The sequence below is a fragment of the Bombus pyrosoma genome, linkage group LG9 (genome assembly GCF_014825855.1).
Source record: "Bombus pyrosoma isolate SC7728 linkage group LG9, ASM1482585v1, whole genome shotgun sequence".
Taxonomy (NCBI): Eukaryota; Metazoa; Arthropoda; class Insecta; order Hymenoptera; family Apidae; genus Bombus; species Bombus pyrosoma.
Genome location: NC_057778.1, coordinates 9,356,063 through 9,370,982, shown reverse-complemented (window position 1 = coordinate 9,370,982; position 14,920 = coordinate 9,356,063). Strand labels below are relative to the sequence as shown.

General features: G+C 32.6%; 4 protein-coding genes across 7 annotated transcripts; 1 reads left to right on the top strand and 3 right to left on the bottom strand.

Annotated features, from left to right (window-relative positions):
- Window positions 1-178: 178 nt before the first annotated feature.
- On the top strand, window positions 179-3,329 carry LOC122570648 (protein KRI1 homolog). The gene is made up of 8 exons (XM_043733228.1): window positions 179-312; window positions 393-561; window positions 636-724; window positions 795-1,187; window positions 1,251-2,018; window positions 2,083-2,346; window positions 2,420-2,577; window positions 2,653-3,329. Exons 2-8 carry the CDS (start codon window positions 450-452, stop codon window positions 3,281-3,283), a joined length of 2,415 nt encoding a protein of 804 aa, XP_043589163.1. The 5' UTR covers window positions 179-312; window positions 393-449; the 3' UTR covers window positions 3,284-3,329.
- A 155-nt stretch (window positions 3,330-3,484) lies between these two features.
- On the bottom strand, window positions 3,485-8,022 carry LOC122570649 (putative gustatory receptor 28a). 4 transcript variants are annotated; one of them, XR_006317871.1, is made up of 7 exons: window positions 7,639-8,022; window positions 7,009-7,277; window positions 6,559-6,741; window positions 5,798-6,047; window positions 5,511-5,579; window positions 5,330-5,439; window positions 3,485-5,198 (listed from the first exon to the last, which is right to left on the bottom strand). XR_006317871.1 is itself a non-coding variant. In XM_043733229.1 (7 exons), exons 1-7 carry the CDS (start codon window positions 7,933-7,935, stop codon window positions 5,088-5,090), a joined length of 1,296 nt encoding a protein of 431 aa, XP_043589164.1. In that variant the 5' UTR covers window positions 7,936-8,022; the 3' UTR covers window positions 3,485-5,087. The 4 variants fall into 4 exon arrangements, 3 of the variants coding, with proteins under 3 accessions (XP_043589164.1, XP_043589165.1, XP_043589166.1); XM_043733229.1 differs by having other exon boundaries at window positions 5,330-5,419; window positions 5,484-5,579; XM_043733230.1 differs by having other exon boundaries at window positions 5,330-5,419.
- Window positions 8,023-8,823: 801 nt separating this feature from the next.
- LOC122570622 lies at window positions 8,824-11,053 on the bottom strand. The gene is made up of 7 exons (XM_043733176.1): window positions 10,955-11,053; window positions 10,590-10,855; window positions 10,202-10,456; window positions 9,643-9,895; window positions 9,175-9,243; window positions 9,025-9,114; window positions 8,824-8,952 (listed from the first exon to the last, which is right to left on the bottom strand). The coding sequence occupies exons 1-7, from the start codon at window positions 11,051-11,053 to the stop codon at window positions 8,824-8,826; spliced, it is 1,161 nt and encodes a 386-aa protein (XP_043589111.1).
- Window positions 11,054-12,177: 1,124 nt separating this feature from the next.
- On the bottom strand, window positions 12,178-14,412 carry LOC122570590. Its single transcript, XM_043733090.1, has 7 exons — window positions 14,314-14,412; window positions 13,949-14,214; window positions 13,560-13,814; window positions 13,010-13,262; window positions 12,615-12,683; window positions 12,447-12,536; window positions 12,178-12,374 (listed from the first exon to the last, which is right to left on the bottom strand). The coding sequence occupies exons 1-7, from the start codon at window positions 14,410-14,412 to the stop codon at window positions 12,237-12,239; spliced, it is 1,170 nt and encodes a 389-aa protein (XP_043589025.1). The 3' UTR covers window positions 12,178-12,236.
- Window positions 14,413-14,920: the final 508 nt, after the last annotated feature.

The window sequence follows — 14,920 nt, the reverse complement described above, 5'->3', positions numbered from 1 at the left end:
ATATATATATGACCAAGTATTTTGGAGATTAGAATAGTTTAAATGAACATATAACCTCTTAATTAATAAATTAAAAAAAATAATTTTATAAAATTTTCTTATGTTGATATAAAAATTGTTTACTTATTTTTCAATAAGACAATGATTTAACATATTTTATTTCAATAATAAAAACTTTTTATTAAATCCCTAAGCAGAGGAAACCGACATATGGCTTTTCGTTCCTCAATAAGATAACCTTCTCATTTTATTCTGGTGTTGTACCAGTGTTGTATTAGTGTCAGAAGAACAATTTTTGTTTTTCGTAATTTGGTAAATTTCACTTATAAAGAAAATAACACTTTTTTATAATTATTTTAGATCAAGAATTAATGAAGTATTGTATGTTATAGAAATCGAGTGTATAATATCTAATTGTTCACTTAAATTTCTAATACTTTCTTAATATAATGATTACTTTATTTAACGGTAATAATTCTGATTCTGATGAAGAATTAAAAATAAATACGGATTATGCTAAAAACTATAACAATTGGCGGCAGAAGGAAGAATTAAATAAGTGTAAGTACATATAACTTACTTTATAACCTCATGCGTTAATGGTTATTTTTGTCTAACAATCCAATATATTTCAGTAAAAACAAAATACGGAGACGTCAATGATGATACAAACTTAGATGAAAGTTCTGACAGTGAGAGTTCTTCTGAAAAAGAAGAAGAAAATGTATAATACAATATTTTACAAATATAACAAAATTCTGTATTATTTTATTAATTACATTTTTCTTTCATAGGAGCTGACACAACAATTTGATAAAGATTTTTATAAGACACTAGCCCTTCTAAAAAATAAAGACCCAAAAATTTATAACCAAAATGTAACATTTTTTGATGATACTAATAAGGCACAGGAATTATATATTGAAAAGAAGAAGCAAAAAACTAAAAAAGAAAAAGCTATTTTTCTAAGAGATTATGAAAGAAACATTATCGTGGAAAGGGAAGGGAAATTTAGCGACAGTGAGGATGAAAGTATACTGAAAAAAGATAAAGCAGAAACTAAACAGATCACATATGCACAAGAGCAAAAAGAACTAAAAGAAAGTTTCAAAGGTGCATTGCACGACGAGGAAGAGGAAGATGATTTGCTAAAACCAAAAACCAAATCTGAAAGTGAAAAAGCAAAAGTAAGCTGCCCTTGACATCTTCTTATTTTTTGTAACAAAACTGATGTTATCTTTATTATTTAGGAAGAGGAAGATTACAAGGAATGGCTGAAAGGACAAAGGACAAATATAAATGAAAATGAGCAGCAGGTACTTAAACCTCTGCGTGATTTTTGGTCTAGCTCTAATTTGGATGCTAATGAGAAATTCTTAAGGGATTATGTGCTTAATGATAAATATCTAGATAAAAATACGGGATCGGATGACGATGTAGATGACAATGAAGGCAGAAACTACGTAATTCATGACAGTGATGAGAATTTGTCAGAAGATGAGAAAAACATTGAAAAGCAAGAAGAATTTGAGCTTAAATATAATTTTAGATTTGAAGAACCTGATCAGGAATTTATTAAACGATATCCGCGTAGCATGGAGAATTCTTTAAGAAGGAAAGATACTCGTAGAGCCGAAAAGAGAGCAGAGATAAAAAAGAGAAAAGAAGATGAGAAATTAAGGAAACAAGAGGAACTTAAGCAGTTGAAAGCATTAAAGAGAAAAGAGATTGAACAAAAAATAGAGAAATTGAAGGAAATTACAGGGAATGACGATATTCAATTTAATGACATTGATTTGGAGGGTGATTTTGACCCTGCCAAATATGATCAAAAAATGAATCAAATTTTTAATGACGATTACTATGCGGTTCCCGAGGGGAATGCTAAGCCCGAGTTTCAAGAGATTGACGAGGAACTAGGAATCGAGGATACCTGGGATAATTATGATCCAAATACAGAAAATTTGGCAGATGAAGATGGATATGAAGGACCGCATTGCGAGGATCCAGAATTTAATGTAATTGATTTATATTAATTATTTTTATTCTAAGAAAATAAATCAAAATTACATATAATTTCAGATGGATGCGGATTATAATCCATTGAAAAGAGTTCAGGAAGAAATGGAAATGGATTCTAAGAGAAGAAAGCGTAGACGGAAGTCTAAGTTTGCAGAACTCATAGCAAAAGAAAAGCCGAAATTTGATCCTCAACAACATAAATCTTATGAAGAATATTTCAATAAGTATTATTCATTGGATTACGAAGATATGATTGGTGACATACCATGTAGATTTAAATACAGAGAAGTTGTGCCAAACGATTATGGTTTGAGTATAGAAGAGGTAATTATATATTAATATTATTTTTAACGCTTTTATTTTTCTGTAAGACACCTTACTACGTCCTTTTTATTAGATATTGATGGCCGATGATAAAGAATTGAATAAGTGGTGTTCCTTGAAGAAAGCTCTTCAGTACAGACCAGAACATGCTGAACTAAATGACGTCCAAATGTATAAACAGAAAGCCAAGAATGAGGCACTTAAAAGAAAGATACTTACAAGTTTATACAAGTAAGGCAAGAAGGATGGAAATTTTTTTAACTGAGTTCGTACTATTTACTACAAACTGTATTTAACATTTTTCAGGGAAGCCGAGGATGATGAAGAGGGAGACAAAAAAGAGATCGCAACTCCTACCACCGTTAATGAAAGCATAGAAACAAAAAAGAAGCGACGGAAGAAGAAGAAAAAGATACAAGACGATCAGAACGATTCAGCCACTGTCGAGATTAATCACGAAACATCTAAATATAACAAACAACCTAATGAAAGCGATGAAAAGATAAAAAATAACGTTAGTGTAACACAAGAAAAATCAAAACATGTGAAATGTGAAAAGCGGAAGCCAGAGAAACAGCCTGAGCAGCCAAAGAAAAAGAAGCTAAAGATTAATAAGCTGGAAGAATCTATAAATTCCACCGACAATAAAATTCACGAAGAAGAAGAAACTACTGGCAAACCTATCGATAAAGAATTTTCATCTAAAAAGAAAGTTAGTGATCAAAATCACAACGAGTCAAATGTCAAACATTTGAAGAAAACAAAGTTAAAGGAGAAGATGACGAAGAAGAAGCTCGACAAAAAGAAGAAGAAGAATGGGACAAAGGACGAAGAAATTAGTGACATTGCTTCATTAAATCCGGAAAGGTTAAAGGTATATGGGATAAATCCAAAGAAACTGAAAAACAAATTGAAATATGGAAAGAAGAAACAATAACTATGTCATATTGTAAATATAAATATGTACATATAATTTGTTATTATAATCGACTATCTTTATATTCCCCGCTTTCTTACGCCGTCGCGCGCGCCCTGTTCAATATCAATAAACATGCGGGGTAAACGTTTGGTGAGGATACGATGTGATCGAATACCCGCACCCTCAAGTAGGAGTGTCCTGTTGTTAGGGTAAATCCGTTTCGACATGATAAACGACGTTTGCGGATTATTAGAATCGTAGCAGCCTGTTTGAGTTTACTTTTCTAAAATCTCCATCTTAATCCATACCATATGCCTTGGTCAAGGAAATCTATCTTTCTGTTTCCGTTCAATGAACATCAGCCATCGATATTAAACAAATATTAACACTATTATTATTATTATATTGCTTTGCAAAATTATTATTAAAAAATTATATTTCTTAAATTGATATAAAAAGAATAAACTTGCTTTTAAAGCTAACGTTAAAGAAATTATAATATTTTCTATAGAATACATACATGTATATAGAATAGAAAGAAAGACAATGTAATATTTGTCAATTAAAATAAAATTCGAAATTTAAAATTAATGATACGCTTTTGTACATGGCAATATTATACATGCAGACATACACTATCGTGGATTCGATCGCATTGACCGGAATAATTTAATCGGCAACAAAGCCCAGATATCTCTTACGAATGTTAGTTAACGAGAGGAGAGAGTATTAGGGATGACACGGTACTTGCACCCATCTAAACTGGTCTCTCTGTCCCCTTGGGTGCAATATATCAATTCTCCTAGCCCCACCAGTATTCCACGGTAGCAGGTGGCTCCTGACGGCTACGCTCGTTCGCACCCTTAATTCTCAATTAATGTTATACCCGTTGTAAACGTGTATTTTATCCGTGCTGTGTAAGTTATACTAAAATGAACTACATAAACACATACACACAAAACAAAAAAAAAAAAGAAAGGAAAGAAAGAGAAGCTATATCGCGACGAATGAATAACGAGAATTAACAAAAAGTACAGAGACCAGATAGAAAAAGGTTTTGTGATATTTTAGGAAGATGTTTAACATAAAACTGAAACGTGAAATCGTGTTTAAATTGCAGATATTTTCTGACGTTAGAAAAATACGTCTATTTGAGTCGAAAGTGATCGAAACAAGACTGCATGGTTAATGCAAATTTCTTTTCTTTTCATCCTACCCAATTACTTGAAAATATTACGCGGTAATACAATTTTGGAAGCTTTCATTTTTTACTAAAATCACGCAGAGTTTCGAAAAATTGAAAGTCAATAGAAAAACATTCTGGTTTCATTTTTGAATATTTCATTTTAGATTCTTCGAAGAGTAATTTTAATTCAGATTTCCAAGACTGTTTAATCGTTATTTTCGCTAAGTAAAAATCGGTTAGGGGTTGTTCGAAGGAGTAGCTATTTTCACCGAATTACGAGCTATCCAGTTTCAAGATTACCAAATTTCACGGGCTAACGCCTCCATCTGGAATCGTATAGGGCGCACCAGGGGGTAGTGTAATTGAGGTATCATCCCTGTCCACGTCCTAATTGGCGGAAAATTGTCAGGGCGAATATCCGAGTAACTTGGTGAAGAAACTCGAGTTCAACATACTATTTTGGTCTTTTCGATGAATTTATCATTTTTTGTCGGAAAATTCAACGTACAATACGATTTATAATTGATGAAAACAATTTGTGACTTTATTAATTGATATTATATGATTTTAATAAAAGAACTGAAAGAAATTGGATTTAACTTTAAGTCGAGTGCAATTTCCACCGAAATAGATTCCTTAGAATAAAATCTCATCGGATTCATTGTTCAGAGTTTTCGCGGTTCGTGACCTCGTCACATCGCCCACTTGAATCATAATTATCAGATACGTGGTAATCGTTCCAATGACCTGAAAAAACAAATGTTAATTAAAGAACGATATAACTCACTAACAACTATATATTAAAATTGAAATGAAATTTAAAATTATAGCTTGTAAATTCTAAATTCTATTTCTTATTTAATTAAAGGTCCATGTACTGCTTGAATGAACGTGTGGTCCAGGTTGAAATATCCATGAGCTGTGAATACAACCGGATTTTGTATCAGCTGTAGGGTGAAATTTCGAATCTAAAAATGTCATTTTTCATCTGAATTTAGTAGATGTGTTTTTCTTTATGATCTTACAACATACCTTTTTGTACAGGTCTTGAATATTTACCTCTGCTCGAAATTCGTTGTTGGTGGATGGTTCGTACAGGTCGCAAATAACATCGCCCATAGTCGTTACCTGTGAACAATTTAATAATAGCAATTTACTTCCATGCTTTTTAATTTCTTTCAACTATTTTTAATCTTGCACGATTTTAGATATATATTTTGAGAAACATATTTAAATAGTACTTTTCTCTTTTTTTTTTTGATATTCTTCTATGTTCATTAATATCTTTAAGCTTTCAAACGTTTATCGATGTGTATCGATAAGTTTCTTCTGATAAAATGCTGTACCTCTAAGTTCGTTTTAGCACAAACGTGATTCACATGCAAGATTTGCGACGCGTAAACTAAGAACCAGGAAATCACGGAGACCAGTTCTTTTATAAGTTCATCCATGGTCAGATCCAGCCATATAATTCTATACAATATGTAGAGGAAAGTAATGGTGAAGATAATCGATGTGGTCATCAGCAACAGAATCTGCATGCCGAACGTGTCATTCACGACTTTCACGATCTTGATTATCTCTAGATGCATTTGCCTTTTCGAAAAAAATGTATGTTCGTATGAATGAATAATTTAATATCGTTAAAATTATTTATCGCACACTCTCGTTTTCAAAAACTGAAATTTATTCTTAAAAATTGACGTTTAATACTTTCCTCGATATTAAATTATCCATCGAAGCAAAATTTAATCTATTTCTTTCCTACGGTTTTATTTGTCTGCTGTAAAGACTAAATTTGAAGAATTTCAGGACGATATATTTACCGCAGTGCCGTTAAATTTCCTGCTACATTCCAACTGTACAATTCGACAGGAACGTTTCTCAAATATTTCGAACAAAAACTTCTTTATCGGGTTTAACAATTTCGTAAGATCGCGGTGAAAATGCAAACGCGCAATCTCCAATCTTCTCTCACGCGTTATATCGAATATTTCTATTAAACAATTTTCTACTATCTCTTGTCACGCTAGACAGATTAACGTATAACATATGAGAAACGATACAGAGAACGTTTTGCGGTTTTCCGCTCAACGCAGAATCTCACTTTATCGATCTTATCTTGTTCGTGTTTCCATAGCTCCCTTGTTCATTCCTAAACGACCATTTATTGTTCTCGAAATCGTTCTTCATCTGTAGAAATCTTTTATGCAACGACGATTCCCATGTCATCGTGGTCAACATACTATGAAGCAATTGATTCAATTGGTGAAGTTTCAACCTCAAGCACCTATATTTTATACATTGTATTTTCTATGGTTTCATTAGAACACTATCATAGTAGAATTCTATTTATCGTAATTTGTGGCGGAGTAAATGGTTCATCATTGTCACGGTTCTTGTTACTAGTGATGATTCACGGAACATCTTTGTAGACGATAACGCATAAGTATAATTGGAATGAGTTCACTTAATCGGGCACTGATTCATTTCTATAAATGGAATTCTACCGTAATTAAATATCTATCGCATTGTTTTTGAATATTTGGTTTCATACGTGACCCAAAAGCCGAAGGTAACGCTGGAAACGTAGATGACTATGAATGGAACGTGGGCTACGAAGGAAAGGCACAGTTTCATCATCGTTGGCGTGGATGTTGCAAAATGCCATTTGGAAGTGACTGCGACGAAAACGACTGTGATAAATCCGTAAACCACGAATATCTTTATCTGATACATGAACAGCGCACGATACATTCGTGGCAATCCTACTTTTTCCATTGCTTGATCGTTCGATTCTACAAGTGCGATCAAAGTACGTAATTTCTAGAAGACGAAAGACGTATTAAAATTACGTATAAATTAACCGGTCGTATGGTATTGGAACTTCGACTATTTAAAACTATCTCGGATGAAAATTTACTGCTGTACATATTACTTTTCCTTTTTTTTTTTTTTTAATAAGAAGATATGACGATGAGAAAGAGAATGACAAAGATATATATCTAATACAAAATAAAAATATAATACGGTCAATCTGAAAGTAATTATCGAGTGTTTCTAATCTACCGAATTTCAAAACTGCTGCCCCATAACATCGGAAAAATATGACATAGGTGTATCGTGTCTTCCCCTGTGGTCTTTGTATTTAAAATAAAACTTTTTCGAAACAAAGCGCTCGATTTACCTGCGCATTTAATCTGCTGGCGATGATCAACGTGCTTAATGTCCAAATATTCGCATAAATCAATAATTTGAACGCCACTCTACTTAAGTTGAGCATGCTAATTATATAATATTTATTGAAATAAGGTACCATCAATATACCACCGACATTAACCAGTATCAAAACACACAGGGTATACGTGTACTCTATCAGTTTCGATGGCTTTTTGCTAAGAACGTCACTGATGCCCATCCCGAAAAGAAAATTCATCACCAACGACGGCACTATGGTTTGCCTGAGAGTTTTCGGATTGAACATCGCGGATCGAAGTCGCGAGAACTTTAACAGTGGATAAACTTGAACACTCTACTTCCTTGCCGTCCTTTCTGAATAGTTTTGACGGATCATTATCGTGTCACGAATGTTAAATAGGCTGCTAAGTAATAACGAGCACAACAATTGTCTGCTCGTATCTGAATCGATATCGTTACGAGGATGAAATTGCTATGAGGAATAGTTAATGACGAGTCTATAGAATGAAATTGCGCATAGTAGAACTGTCTGATTAATATCGCAAAAGTAAGAATATTACCGTTGGGAAAGTGAAGGATATGATCTTATGCAATGTTTTTTTCCTTAGGTTTTTTTAAGAATATGAATCATGTTTGATTAGCCAATAAAAAGAATTATACCGATTTTTGAGAATAATGTGGAGCACCTGGAATCAAAGGTATGTAAATGGCACTAATGATGTCAATAATTGGGTAAAATAACGAAGAGATAAGAGTACTTTTGTAATTCATACGGGAATAAAAATATTATTTCATCGTAAGTGTTTTTTCCTTTAAATATATTCGTTACGATACATACGAGTTGTGGTATTTTACACTGTATCAAGCTCCACTAAACATACACTGCGTCTCGTAAAGTCCTCAAATACTATCATGTCTTATACGTTATTAGATGTATATCTTATAGTTACGTCAACCAAATAAACAATGATGATTTTTCTAATTAGATTTTGTCACGTTGTATGTCTTGTACCCTGTACCTCTACATATTTATGCGTAAGGATTGCAAAATGTACGGCGGTTTTTCGAGAGGAATGTTAATTACAAGACGCATTGTATTAACATTTAACACTAGCAGACTTTACCTACGTGTTTCATAATTCTGCAATACGATTCTATCGAAAACTATGCATAGTTATAACACTATACTTGTATTCTCGTATAAGGTGGTTGTCTCGTTTGTGATTAATATTGGACCGTTCTTTAATAAGCTTTGACTCCATTGTACCATAATCACCAAATAAGATATTACGAAGTTGAAACACTGTAAAAAGTACACGAATCAATTCTTAATAAATTCTAGGAGAAACAAATCCATGTAAGGAAGTTTACTAACGTAACGAACGAATCCATAGTTCAATATATAATGAACCGATTTCGTCTCTTCAAGTTGCGTGTACGATATTTGCCAAGAAAAATGGAGGATCTACCAATAGATTAATTCTTCATTTTGATCTGTAAGTGAATAGAATTTACAATTTTTTACCTCATCTGTTAATTCCGCATTTCCTTCGTGCACAGGATACGCGTGGATGTTTCCTATCGTTTTGTTAGCCTGAAAATAGATTGATCGTGTCAAACCCTGTTACGTGCTTTCCCAAAAGAGTTGCAAAATTTTGTGCATTTCTACTAAAGAACATCAACATCTTATAACATACAACATATTCGTTTCATAAAAATATGACATGGCCGATCGACATGTATACTACAAAAATATGACAGTTGTTCTGCAGAGAAATCTGTTTTTATTGGAAAATCGAATAATGAAAGCCTTTCAAAATGGATCTACGAATGGTGGTATGTATTATAGTTTTTGAAACGAATCAAAATTAATTGTTAATATTTTTTCTAAAGATTCCCAAATAGCGAGTTATTATTCATAATTTAAGAAAATATGATTTGGTGAAACATGACCAACGCAGCAGAGTTGAAGAATTAAAAATATATTTTTTACCTCTCTCATTGTATATTCGCAGTCGTAGCTCATTAAAGCGATCTTCAAGGCACCAACCACGCTGTCCAATATATATATCAATGCTATATCCAATTGTTCTACTATAAAATTAGGCTTTCTCTGAAGATTCATGTACAAGTTGTAAACACATACAGTGCAATATAGCAGTGTCGTGATCGTGTATATTAATATTTGGGCGTTGAATATATCGTTCACCATCCTTGATACTTTGCACACTTGTAGATGCAGGGACCTTTAAATTTGCGAATTTTCAAATTTTTTTATTTGCCAAAATACGTAAAACAATATATACTGACACACAAATAAATGGTTAAATTTGAGTTGCGTTATATGAGAGAATTTCTCAAGCTCAAAATTCTCAGCTCAAAATTAAAAAGGTGTATCGAATGATACGATAGGTTTATGCGACGAATAAAATTTTGCTTTATAAAATAGCTTTATGTCTTTCGTCGCCGTTTCTTCTTATGTTTTCAATGGAAACATAAAAAATGGACAACGATCCATTGCTGTAACTTTTATTAATTCCATTTTTATCTACCTAATTTCTCGAAGTATATGAACTTTATCTTGGACGATCTCTTGTTTTACATTCGAAATGCCGCCCGTCGTAGGTACTTCTGAAACATTTAAAGATCGTTCGGACAGCCAATTGTTCAATTCAAATCTATTTCGAAAATTATGACTCGGTTCGAAGATGGTCTCCGTATCGGAATCCTCTACTTTTATTTTGTATTTCTCCAAGAGGAACGTTTCGAGTAGCTCGTTTATCATCTTAAATCGCGATCCTAGCCAACTGTAATAACAATAAAATTTTGAAAAATAGGGAAAAAATTATTTTGAAATATTTTAAAGCAAATATGTAATGAAAATATCTAATATAATCAGTACAGATGATGAACAGTATCTGTTTTTAATTGTATACATACTACATCGCTGTGTTGTAGTCGTATAATACGACTGATTGGGCGTTCGTTATGTAACAGAAAATAAAGGTAATATATGTTGGCATAGGCGGTAAAAGTTTTTGTATTAAAATCTTTATGAAAATTGCAAATGTTACGACCGCATTTAGTAACCAGAATGATCCGACGATCGTTATATGGCGAAACAAACTGCGATAATCGATTTCAATTCCCAATTTCTTCAAATGTTCGTCCACTTTGTCCATCTGTTTTATCAACGCCGATGCGTTCTGAATAATAAACGAGCAAAAACAAAAGTAATCGAGTTATTAAATTTCCTTAAAAATATCATTACTATGTAATTAAAAGTAGATCCATTTTGCTTTCACCTTGGATTGGTACAGACCAATGATCATTATGCTTATGTATCCAAGTACATATGTGATAGTTTGGAACACGTATGTGACGCTTTCTATGTTATACACCATGTAATATTCTACACTTTGTATTTGTGGATAAATTGTGAAAACAGAAAGCACAATTAACAAGGTGTTCCAAATCCAGCTACATATAAATCTGAATCGGTGCTTTCCTGGATCTATGAAGTTTCGAAGTGCCACCATGTAATTCAATATGGTAATTATCCTTGTTGTTGTCTTGTAATTTTTCATTCTTTCTTTTATCTATTTTTTAAATTTCAAGTAGAAAACGTGAATAATTTCTTAACTTTTCTTCAACGATATTAACCCGCGGCATTAACGTGACTCGTTTCTCCGTGCAACTAAAGGTGATAACGATTCAGGTATTGCATATGCAACTATTAGAAGTAAGACAGAGTTTCATTAATAGAATGTCATAGGAATGCAGGAAGTTATAAAGTAGGACAAGCAATTAGTTTGATTTCATTCGTTATCGATGAATCGTACCTCATGGTAGAATATTAGTTATATCCTGAATGATTACGATCACTCCAGAAAATTGCACTTACTGCTGCATTCGATATTCTTGAAAAATTGTTAATGTTCTTGAAGTGTTTCAATTGTTATTTCGTGGCAGGAATATGTTTGCATTGAAGCATTATATATGTTTGCATGTCGCAGTCAGATAGGAAGTAAATAACATAATATTAATGGGGAAGCAGGAAATTATTCCTAACCACCCTAAATAGAATGAAGTATTTTACTTTATGTTTTCACATTATATTACTTTAAAATCATTTACTGCTTGGCAAAAACCTTTCAAGCAACGGTGAAATGACGTTGAAGAGGGAATGCTCTGATGTTATTAATTTTGTTGGCAAACATATATACCTTTTTGATACACAAACACTTCTCTCGACATATCTCGTTATTTCGTATAGGAAAATATTAACTAGCTCTTTCGAAATGACATAACGAAATAAAAGCATCCAAAAATTTTCAATCTTTATGTATCATTATATCATGAAATGTCGAAGGGACGAAGAAAGAAAATTCTTTTGATTACATTTTGTCACGTTGTATCTTGCACCTCGTACCTCAACATACTTTTAACGATTTAAGATCCTAAAGTGATCGTGTAAAAGAAGTCGTATTTATGAAATGCAGTTTATTAATGTTTAATTACAGTTTTTATGCGTGGCTTTTATAATTCCATAACACGACGTTATCGAAATTATCCAAAGTTATACTATTATGCTACTATGGTCGTGTTCTCTTGTAGCGTTTGAAAGGTAGTAGTCTTGTTTGTGATTGTCATTGGATTATTCCGTATCAAGTGCTGGCTCCATTGTATCATAATCACCAAATAAGATATTACGAAGTTGAGACACTGTAAAAAGTAAACGTATCAATTCTTCATAAACTCTAGGAGAAATAAATCTATGTAAAGAAATATACTAACGTAACGAACGAATCCATAGTTCAATATATAATGAACCGATTTCGTCTCTTCAAGTTGCGTGTACGATATTTGCCAAGAAAAATGGAGGATCTACCAATAGATTAATTCTACGTTACTTATGATAATTTCATTTTGATCTGTAAATGAATGAAATTTTCAATCTTTTACCTCATCTGTTAATTCCGCGTTTCCTTCGTGCACAGGATACGCGTGGATGTTTCCTATAGTTTTGTTGGCCTGAAAATCGATTGATCGTGTCAAACTCTGTTACTAGCTTTTTCAAAACAGTGGCAAAATTTTGTGCATTTTTGCTGAAGAACGTAAACATCTTATAACATACAACATATTCGTTTCATAAAAATATGACATGGCCGATCGACATGTATACTACAAAAATATGACAGTTGTTCTGCAGAGAAACGAATCACAATTAACTGTTAATATTCTTTCTAACGATATACTAATTCCCAAATAGCAAGTTATTATTCATAACTTAAGAAAATAGGAATTGGTGAAACATGACCAACGCAGCAGAGTTGAAGAATTAAAAATATATTTTTTACCTCTCTCATTGTATATTCGCAGTCGTAACTCATTAAAGCGATCTTCAAGGCACCAATCACGCTGTCCAACATATATATCAATGTCATATCCAATTGTTCTATTACAAAATTAGGCTCTCTGTGAAGATACATGTACAAGGCGTAAACACATATAGTGCAATATAGCAGTGTCGTGATCGTGTATATTAATATTTGGGCGTTGAATATATCGTTCACCATCCTTGATACTTTGCACACTTGTAGATGCACGAACCTTTAAATTTGCGAATTTTCAAATTTTTTTTTGTCAAAATACGTAAAATAATATATACTGACACACAAATGAATGGTTAAATTTGAGTTGCGTTATACGAGAGAATTTACAAATTCTCAGCCCAAAATTAAAAAGGTGTATCGAATGATACGATAGGTTTATTCGACGAACAAAATTTTGTTTTATAAGATAGCTTTATGTCTATCGCCGCCGTTTCTTCTTATGTTTTCGAAGAAAAACATAAAAAACGGACAATGATTCGTTGCTGTAACTGTTATTAATACGATTTTTATTTACCTAATTTCTCGAAGTATATGAACTTTATCTTGAACGATTTCTTGTTTTACATTCGAAATGCCGCTCGTCGTAGATACTTTTGGAACATTTAAAGATCTTTCGGACAGCCAATTGTTCACTCCAAATCTATTTCGAAAATTATGACTCGGTTCGAAGATGGTCTCCTTATTAGATTCCGTTGCTTTTACTTTATATTTCTCCAAGAGAAACGTTTCGAGAAGCTCGTTTATCATCTTAAATCGCGATCCTAGCCAACTGTAACATCAATAAAATTTCGAAAAATCGGGAAAAGAGTTATTTTGAAATATTTCAAAGCAAATATGTAATGAAATTATCGAATATAATCAATACAGATGGTGAACAGTATCTGTTTTTAATTGTTTACATACTAAATCGCTGTGTTGTAGTCGTATAATACTACTGACTGGGCGTTCGTTATGTAACAGTAATTAAAGGTAATAAATGCTGTCAGAGGCGGTAAAAGTTTTTGTATTACAATCTTTATGAAAATTCCAGATGCTACCGCCGCATTTAGTAACCAGAATGATCCGACGATCGTTATATGGCGGAACAAACTGCGATACTCGATTTCAATACCCAATTTCTTCAAATGTTCGTCCACTTTGTCCATCTGTTTTATCAACGCCGATGCGTTCTGAATAATAAACGAGTAATGACAAAAGTAATCGAGTTATTAAATTTGCGAAAAAATTTCATTACTATATAATTAAAAGAAGATCCGTTGTGCTTTCACCTTGGATTGGTACAGACCAATGATCATTATGCTTATGTATCCAAGTACATGCGTGGTATATTGGAATATGTATGTGACACTTTCTATGTTATACGCCATGTGATATTTTACATTTTCTATTTGTGCATGAATTGTGAAAACAGAAAGCACACCAATTAGCAACGTGTTCCAAGTCCATGTACATATAAATTTGAATAGATGCTTTCTCGGATCTCTGAAGTTTCGAAGTGCCACCATATAATTCAATATGGTTATTATCCTTGTCGTTGTCTCGTAATTTTTCATTCTTGCTTTGATGTATTTTTTAAATTTCAAGTAGAAAACGCGAATGATTTTTTAACTTTTCTTTAACAGTATTAACCCGTGGCATTAACGTGACTCGTTTCTCTGTGCAACTAAAGCGACTCAGGTGTTGCATATGCAACTATTAGAAGTAAGACTGCGTTTCATTAATAGAATGTCATAGGAATGTAGGAAGTTATAAAGTGGGAAAAGTAATTAGTTTGATTTCATTCGTTATCAACGTACTTCATGGTAAAATAATTGTTATATTCTGAATGATTACGATCACTTTAGGAAATTGCACTTACTGCTGCATTCGATATAC